This window comes from Pteropus medius, unplaced genomic scaffold (assembly GCF_902729225.1).
Source record: "Pteropus medius unplaced genomic scaffold, Ma_sr-lr_union100, whole genome shotgun sequence".
NCBI lineage: Eukaryota > Metazoa > Chordata > Mammalia > Chiroptera > Pteropodidae > Pteropus > Pteropus medius.
Genome location: NW_024349798.1, coordinates 8,606,786 through 8,616,602, shown reverse-complemented (window position 1 = coordinate 8,616,602; position 9,817 = coordinate 8,606,786). Strand labels below are relative to the sequence as shown.

General features: G+C 45.6%; 1 protein-coding gene across 1 annotated transcript in view; it reads right to left on the bottom strand.

The window, feature by feature from the left end:
• RBFOX1 (RNA binding fox-1 homolog 1) overlaps positions 1–9,817 on the bottom strand; it is a 342,312-nt gene that overhangs the window by 49,119 nt on the left and 283,376 nt on the right. Inside the window, exon 9 of the mRNA XM_039885290.1 lies at positions 6,293–6,425. Coding sequence (XP_039741224.1) covers positions 6,293–6,425 — 133 coding nt within the window. The remainder of the gene's footprint in view (positions 1–6,292; positions 6,426–9,817) is intronic.

Sequence of the window (9,817 nt, the reverse complement as noted above, 5' to 3'; positions counted from 1 at the left end):
TGTGCGTGTGTTTCCCTAAGCTATAAGTAATAGCACAAGTACAAATACTACTATTCTTCACATCGATAGAGCGATGACTCTGTGTCAGTCCCCAGTTTAGGCGTTTTGTGCTCATTATCCCACTTAATCCTCATGATACCCCTTTGGGATGGATAATACTATCGTCACCTCTTTAAGTATACAGACATTGAAAAGAGGGCTAGGTAGTGACAAAGCTGGCATTCTAGCCCAAGTAGCCTTGGCTTCGTAACCCAGACTTTAGATGGCTATGGCAGGCAGCAGTGGTCAAATCTCAGCACGCATCTGAACTGCTCCGAGGGCTTGTTAAAACGCAGATGGCTGGGCCCCACGCCCAGCCCTCAGGTTCTGAACAGATAGATCTGAATGGAGGTCTAAGAATTTGCATTTTTAACAAGTAACAGGTGATGCTGCTACTGCTGGTCTGAAAAATAGTAGACTCACTGCTCTATGAAATGCCACCTTCTGCCTGTTTATGTCTGAGATGATACCGAAGGTCAGCTTCCTAGATCCTATTCAAAACGGGCTCTGGTTATGGGAAATCTTTTACAAAGTCTCATGCTGGTTTCCATGAACATATCCAAATGCTTTTTTTTTTTTTAAGCTGTGCGAAACAGGCACACTTACAATATCGGGTTTGTAAGGAAAAGGGGACAGGGACAAGTTCCAGTATGCAGCTATAGATAAATTAGCCACGGTCCAGTCACGAGAGAAAGGGGTCGCTTTCATGCAGTGAACAGGTGCAGCCAATTTTAATGCGAAGATGGTCTATGTAGCCATGCAAAGGTAATTGCATTGCTTGTCACTCACTTTGGGACTGCAATATGCTTTTGCAAGAACATAATGCAAATGCGCATCTCATTTTCTTAGAAAGGTAATAACTGTAGTTAAATATTTGGATGAATGCAAGCAGGGAATGACTGCACTATAGCAAATTAGTTTACTTAAAAAAAAAAAAAGAGCGAATAGGATGCCCAAAGTATATGATCTATTTGTGTAATATAATATACCCCAACCACACACATATTTTTGAGGGAAAGATTATTTAAAGCTGTTCTACTTGTCTGCCTCTTCCAAGTGGAAATAAATTAAATTCTTTAATATGTTTGAATCCAGCTGTTTTTGAATAGATGTCAGGTGGTTCCATGAACTTCCTGATGTGTGTGTGTCTGTATGTGTTTGTGTACACCAACATTTTCCTAGGGAAAATACATATTTTAATTAGACAAAGGAATCTATGACATCTCACTCTCTCCACCCCCCCCAAAAAATTTAAGAAATGCTGATTTATGATATTTGTCTATTAATGCACCCAATTAAGGGCTTTAAATATATATATATATTAAATATTTACATTTTAAAACTGGCTGAGAATCTGAATAAGAATTCACATCCAAAACAAACAAAAAGCTAGAGAGATTTCTGGAAAGTATTCTGAGAATGGGTGATGGTGACTTTAGTTCCCAGTGTTTATATTAAATGGGAAGGTTCAGATAATACGGTCTGAAGATTAAACATTTAGAAATAAAACTCAAAGAGCATGGGTGATTTATAGACAGAAAGGGGCACATACACAGTCCTAGAGGCTGGTTATCAGAGGCTTTTTCAGGACCGAAAGCATTCCCTAAATGATCTGCATATGGATTTCATTCTTGCACTAGGCAACTTTAAGAAGTTTGCTCCTTGGATACTACCGTATCTTTCCTATACCCAAAGTAGCACAGAGTCTCCTCAAAACACTCCTCAAGCTAACTCCGAGAAGTCGTGCATAGATGTGTCATAATTAATTACCCGAGAAAGTACAGAACATATTGCTCAAAGAATATGCAGAGAACCAAGACCGAAATCCTACAGCAGATGCTGAGGGCTTAGTCTGAAATACTAATAATTTAAAAAATCTCCTATGATGCTCCTTTAGACGACCATACTATAGCCGCATACAATATGCATGGTACATAGTAAGCACTTGATAAGTAGCTGTTTCATAATTAATTAACGAATTAATTAAGAACAAGAACTTGCTGAGGCCAATCTCATGAGATTCCTTTGGGAGGGGACTAGAGTTTAACCGCTGTCTTTCTAACATCAGACGTTGTATTAAGTCATCCACAAATCAATCATCTGCATCCACAAATCATCAATCTGCATGATCCAATAGATGGCAATTACCCAAGGCGTAGTTTCTTCCAACTACGAGTCATAGGAAGACAGACTGGACATTGTGGCTTCTCTATCAAAACTGACTCCGGGATCAAAGGCAAGGAGTAAAATGGAAAACCTTGTCTATTCAACTCTCTTTGAGACCATTCAAGAGTTAATATTTCATTTACGATCTATACATTCCACGATCTGTTGAAGCGCTCTATCCAGAGCCCTCTCTGTGGCTTGTGGGCATTCCCAGCAAAGGGGCACGTGATGCTTTCAGAGAGAGACGTAGGACCAATAGCTGTGTCCACCTCAACAACAGCAGCTACCATTCACTAAATAGGCATCAAATGATGGACCTTAATAAGCTGTAACCTGACGTGGACCTCCCTAGTTCATCCTCTATCAAGCCAATGCAGGCAGGCTTGCCTTCACTCTCCTGTCAAGATAACTGTGCCTACAGAGGTTCAGTCAGCTGCCCAGGCTAGTGTGGGATGGCATAGCAGGGGCTAATCTCATCTGCCCCAAAGTCAATGCCACTATTGAGCTATAACAATCCTGCAGACTGTGTAGACTCTAGCTTTCTAACTCATCGCCCGTTCTCATTCAGGCCATGTTGGTTGGCTCAGTCTAGGGTTTTGCACTCATTTCTATGATCTCTCCATGGTCCAAGCAGAGCCCCTGCAACCCTACCACCTGAAGGAATAATTGTGTATTAATGTCCCAAGAAGATTCTATTTAGCTATATGAGAATGAGAGATGGGGCCTCTCCATAACCCATGCTCTTGACTTGCTGGGAGGAGCTTCAGAAAATAGATGGTAAAGAGAAAAACCAAATCAGTGAAAGAGAGTGGATGATCCTCAGAGAATCCTGCTGGGTGACTATCTTTATACTGGACACCTCCAACGGCTCCACAGAAACAGCCATGGTTATGGTGCTGGGATTTTTTCAATCGCTCAGTTAAAAAAAGTATATATATATATAGAAACCATGCATGACAAATTTGTGCTTGGAATTTTAATAACAAAGTCTATTCTTATTGGATATTTCATGAAGAAAAGAGGTTTAGATATGTCTCCTACTGGTGATGATGGTAAAAAATAGATTCTTTCTGGATAGATACAGTTAGCCAGGTGACATCGTAGAAAAGGTGGGGATCACTGAGTGTGAGGGGGGATTGCAGAATGAGATCTTAATGTGTCAATTTAGAAAATAATTGGACATGAATGTGTCATATGTTTCTTCACTTTTCTAAACACTCGAGCTGGGCAAAGGGTCCTTCCTTGGTAGTCACACAACACCTTATCGCCTATCACATTTATTGAAATTGTCAGCTTATATGGCACCCTCTGTCCCCGACTGGAAGAAATCCCTCCAAAGGTGCCATTTGCCTCCGTGTCCTTAGTGCATGGAGCGGAGAAAAGGGATGTTAAGCTGAATCAGACTGGAGTGAAGACTAATCAGATCTAGAACTCTTTCTCCCAAGGGCTTTGGAGACACACAGCTCTAGGAAATACACGCTATCATCTCCTGGGCCACCTGGATCCTGATAATGTCACTTCCTGGAAACAGGAGTGAGTTCCCAACCTCTCTGCTACTTGTTTCTACACAACACAAGATCAGGGCCCTCTCTGCTCCAGACAACCTCTGCTCTTCTTTCCAGGACGTGCCGCCTCCCTATGGTCTCCTGCAGCCTAAGCCAAGTGAGCCAGAGAAAAAGGGAAACCTTCTTTGAGGATGCTGCGTTCACACTTGTTCGTTTGGTGCCAATGCACTCCGGCCAGTTTGTACTCCATCAAAACACCCAGGCAACTAACTGGCTGAATCGCCTCCTTTTCGACCAGCACTTTGCTCTTACAGAACTTGCAGACATGGACGCACACACACCCCTAACCATTCTGCTCTTTCTACTCCTTCTGTCTTAAAAATTTTATCTTAGTCCGAAACGTGGGTTCAGAATCCCAGTCAATATTGTTAGCAAAGAGGCATAATCGACCTTGATAACCCAAATGATGAGGACTGTTGCTGGAAGAGTAATATTAAATCATGTCTGAAGCAGTCACGAACACATTGTTTCACCATTTGGAGATGCCTGTGTTTCTCCCTGGTGAATGTGGCATTAATTAGTTATGCATGGTTATTCCCAGCAAAGAGCAAGTTCATTATAAGTCAGCAAATTTCAATTTTATAGCAGGTGTGTTATTCTGAGATTTTTACAAATTGTTCATGTGAGGATAAGCCATATAATTTTACTTTATTTTTTTCTGTTCAATATAGTGCTGAGATACTAAGGGTATATATACTGGAAAGCTGCAATTACCAGCTACTAAGATACGATAATGATTTTCAGACAAACTAATGTGGTATAAACATGCAATTTTGCATTTATGGCTTATGAATCTTGCCTTAGTAATTACATGAACCTAGTGGGTAACTTTTTTTATTTTTTGTCTTCATGACTGGTTACGTGACCTTGGAAAGAACAAGTCTTTATTTCTGCCTTTCTGGATCTATGAAATGGGCTCAGTACTGTGTGGCTGAAGATAATGATTATACTCTCAGTGATTCCTCATATTACATGGTCAGGTACCTGCGCTTAGGACATTCAGATACATTATTTTGGAGGGTGAGGAGAATTTAGGGCCAATTCATCCTTGCTTTGTGATTACCCGCCATCTTTTCAATACATTTTTTTTTCTCTTTTTTCAATGTTTTGTCCACTAAGAAGCTTGGAATTGATCTAACTCTAACGTCAACACCAGAAACGACAGACTTTGTCTTATTTCTCTGTTTTTATTTTCCCTCCCTAACAATTCCAACTAACTCGTTTCATTTTTTTATAGTCTTAACTTTGCCTCGCTGTATTTGTTTTTGAAACACTTCAAGTGCTCTCCTTTGGATTTGATGAGACATGAATAAATAATGAAAAAAAGAGTGTTTCCCCTTGTCGTCAGTATAATCGAGAGGTGATCTAGCCTAAATCGGGTTTTTCTCAAAGATTTATAAGCAGCGGAGCTATAAAAAAAATGCGTTTAACGCTTTTCACGCAGTTCTGAATTACAGCCATGTTCTTTCTAGAGGTAAGAAAACCAGGGGCAAGCCAGGGAGGCCTCCTGCCAGGCCGTCAGGGGCATAGCTGAATGTTCCTCAGAGCAGCACGATTGACGTTCGGGCTGCTAACTCTCTGTGTTGGGGGAGGGGATGTCCTGGGCCCTGGAGGATGTCTAACAGCGTCCCTGGCCTCCACCCATTAGATGCCATCGTACTTCCCTGCTCCTGTTGTGACACCAAAAATGTCTCCAGAAACTCCAAATGTCCCTTGAGGACCACCGCCTTAGAGGCAGCTCTCTCTCCCTGACTCCCAGTGTGCTGGAATGTTCTAGGAGGATCCCACTGCAGGAAGGCAAAAAGAATAGCAGCTCGGGATGGCAGCTCACTGTACCAGTACTATATATATATATTTTTTGAGCATTCACCACCATTCCTTGCTATTCGCTGGGCAGTACCGAAGTCCATGCACAGAAACACCAAACTGGCAACGGGGAACGCATTAATTTGCATTTCCCTACAGACAGAGAAAAGAAGGCAAACGCCATTTTGGAAAATCCAGCTAAAACGAGGCTGAATTCCGATTCCATGAACCGTTGAATGTTTGCATCTAACTCCACACCTAATTTTCTCTTCCCAGCCAAGGGGTCGGAAACCTGGACGCACAAGGTATCTTTGGGGAGGGGAGCAAGACCACCCCGGTGATGTTCACGTTTGAAACCCTCACGTCCCTCCGTGGACGGATGGATAGAGAGGGCAAATGTGATCCAACCTCCTTAATTGCCAGATGTTTGCAATCGTCAGAAATACGTCTTTGGCTGTAACCGTTTCTCTGTTCTCCAGCATTCAGTCTCAAAGAGCATTTACATAACAACATGTGACATGTCGAATGCTTTAAAGGCACCAACCATGACAGGACAAATTACACTCATTTTTCAATACTCTTTGCAAGGTGCTCCGCCGGCGGCAGGCGCGCGGGGCTGCATGCTGGGACGTTGCGGTGGGGCGGTCAGCCCGGCATGCGCTCGCAGACAGGACGGGGCTGGCGCAGGCGGGCCCGCCGCAGGCCGCCCCACTTACCCGCCGTAGGCCGGGATCGGCGGCGGGGGCGCCGCGGCCCGGAAGGTGTTGTACACGGTGCGGCCGCGGCCTCGCAGGTGCGCCCCTCGGTAGGCGGCCGCCGCGGTGGCTGCTGGATACGGGAAGCCGGGCACTGCGGGGCGAGAGGACAGAGAAAGGCAAAGGCTTTCAGACGCAGGCCTGCCACCGGGCGGGGGGGGTGGGGAATCCCTGCCCCATGCCGCCCCTTCTTCCTGAAGCCCAAGGCTAGACACCTGCTCCTCCGTTTCCCTCCCCCAATTACCAGGAGTCAGGGGTCTAAAGGTGGCAGCAGGGCAGGGGACTAGGCCTGATTCCAGAGAGGATGAGCTGCTTAAGAGGGTGGTCCCTGTGCCCAAGAGAATGCGGTAAATGACAGTGACAAAGAATTCTTAAAAAGCTAACTGCAGTTTTTTTAAAAAGGCGGATTGCAATATGTATATGCAATGTGTCCTCGACATCTGTCTATCCATCCATGTATCCACATACATATGCACACACGTCGTGTGTAATCTATGTTTATGTGTGTCTGAGCACACAACATGCACGAGTATGTGTACATGCATGTCTATGTGTCTGTGCATGTGTGTACACACGCATATTTATATGCGCGTGTACATAATTGTACATACATATACACACGTATGTCCGTGTGTTCACACCCATCTTTGTGGCTGAACTATGTGTCAGTCGTCTGCTACAGCTTTTCCACATCTCGTTTTCAATTATTTCCCACATTTTCCTTTACGTGCACATACCGCTTGTTAAAACTTTTAAAATCGAGATACAGCGTACCTACAGACACGTGTACGCCTCATGAGTGTACCTAACCCCTCCTGCTCCAAGAAACACATCCTTACCCACATCCCGTCAGCCCCCTAACCATTCAGGCAGCTTTTAAAACACACACGACCACCTTAATGACAGAGAGGTCTAGGGACTCACTCTTAAGAAGACGGCCGTGGGCAGAGCTGAGGGAACATTCTCTGAGCGAGATAACTCGGTGGAGAGTCAGGAGGGAAATTAAGCCTGATGCTCTGGAACCCCTGATAATTAACCCCGTTGCTTCTGCCTGGGATGTCCTTCTTCCCACCGCGTGCAAACCTGAACCGCGGGGCCTTTGGGAAACCGCCTCTGCCTTCCGGCTCCTTGCGCTTCCGCGAACCCGAGCCCTCCCACCGCACTGCGCATGCTTGTCCCACCCCGCTCAGCTGCCAGTGCTGGCCAACCGCAGTACACAGAGGGGGTGCGTTCCTAGAACGCATGGGGGAGCCACTGTCCCTGGAGGCCTACATCGAAGGCTCAGAAAGTCCTGCGGCGAGGGAATCGCTTTAATGGGGTGAACCCAGCACTCAGACTCCACTTTTCCAGGAACTCTTTGTTTGGGGAAGCACCCCCTGACACACAGACACACACACTCACGGGCACTGGTTTTGAGAAGAGGAAAGTCAGTCACTGGTTACGCTTTCTCTCTCCTATGAAACTGCAAGCTCCTTGAGGCCTCCCCACTATATTCTACCCGTCTTTGCGTCTCCTCCTACCTCCCCGACAGCAGAAGCCCCCTCGATTTTATCTACAGTAGGTTTTCAACATGGGGCACCGGGATGAATGGATGGATGACTTCGATAGGAGAACAAACGAATGAAGCGGTGGGCTGTGGTCAGGCCACAGGACGGACAGACTATCCAGCAAACCTTCTCGTCTGGCCCCATTTTCTTCTCTCATCCTGCTTACCTAGCCGGAGCTTTGAGGAATTCCAGAGAGAGGGGGACAGGTGAGATGAACCAGGGCGAGATGGGTTTCCTTTCCAGACAGCCCTCTCTCCCTGCTCCATCCCTCCTGGGAATGTGCGCAGTGTTTGTAATGGCATTCAAGGCTGGGAGGGACAACCACCAACCATTATACGACATCCCAGCACTCCCTAGTCCCTTCCGGCATCATGTAAACCTAAAGGCTCAGAAAGGCCTTACAGAGAAGGAAGCTCTTTAATTCAGTTCACCCCAAACACCCAAACTTCGCCCTCCCAGGAACTCTCATTTTGTGGAACACGTAACCTCTCCCAGGGCGTTATAATTTTACGTACTCAATAGCCAAACTGCCTCGAGGGGCTTTCCCTGATCTTATCATCACATTCGGGAGAAGAAACAGTCCACCCCATCTCTTCCCATTCCTCCCAGTCCTTGGAGGGTCTGTTTTTAACTGCATGGCGGGAGGCAGAGGGCAGGGAGCGGAAGCGAGTGGTACTTCCCCTGGAAATCACTCCCAACTCCATACCACCTCGGGGAACTGCAGGGGTGGGAATAGATCCCTCAACCCCGAAGTGATGCGGGCGAAATGCTAGGATCGCTGAATCAAGCCAGGATGATTTTTATCTTTCTATTTGTGTCTGAGAAGACCATAGGCTGTGTGTAACCTTCTTAAAAAATTACCGTTCGAGACAAATCATGCAGCTGTACTTGACTCTTGGCTTGCCAGCCTCTAGCACCCCGCATTTCCTGGCTCCTATTTCCAGTAATTGTGCTTGAAATTGCAGAGAGGTGTCAATCTTAATGGGGAAAGCGGGTAAATCCTAATATCCTAAAAAGCCCAGAAGTAATGAGATAGGAGATGTTTGCTTCAGGACTGGGGAGACAAGGAGGGAGTGTGGCTTTGACACCAACTCCTTCTTGCCACAGTTCAAATATTAAGTTTTCATAGGAACGCCCTGGATTTGGAAATAAAGAAAATGAAAAATTCGCAATCTGGCAGAGCAGCTGGCTGCCTGTGTGAGCAAACCTGGTAATTATGCTGACCCATTCATTATCGCTGGCTACAGCGCAGAGTGAGCGAGACAAGATCCCTCTCGGCGACAAGCAGGTTTTACAATAATTCTTGGAGGATTTAGATGTTGAGATGTAACGTGAAACAGAAGTTCGGCAGGAGAGCAAGGGGAACACAAGCTGCTCAAAGTGCAGAGCCAGGATTCCATTTTGCAGCCCCTCTGCTGCAGAGAGAAAGGTCCCTCCCAGTGCAGGATGATGTATTTATAGGTCTTAAGGCTCTTTAGGGTCCTCTACACGGGGCAGATTAGAGGGGTTCTTATTCTGATAAAAGAACACGGGAAGGACTACACGCCAACTCCTGGGTTAATGTGTAGCCTTTCTGGGAGGCCAAGTACCCTCAGGTATAATGATGATTCCATAGTTCATGCTTTAGACCAGGCGCTTCATGGAGAAAGTATGTGGATTTGCTCAGCTATCTCTTTTCTGTGGCCAGTCTAGAACTGGCAAGGGTCTCCCTGTCTCTAGTTAGTTAATCATCATGATTAATAGGCATTTTCTTCCACTTTCCCTTCTTATTGGTCATCCTTTCTTCCTTCTTATCCTGGCTCCCCACTCTTCCCTCTCCCTTTCTTCCTCCTTTCAGACCATTATTTATTTTTTAATCTCCTTCTGGAGGAGACCACCATGAACCTTTCCTGGTATACAGGAAGTCATGACTTACATCCTCCGTAGCTTCCGTGACTTT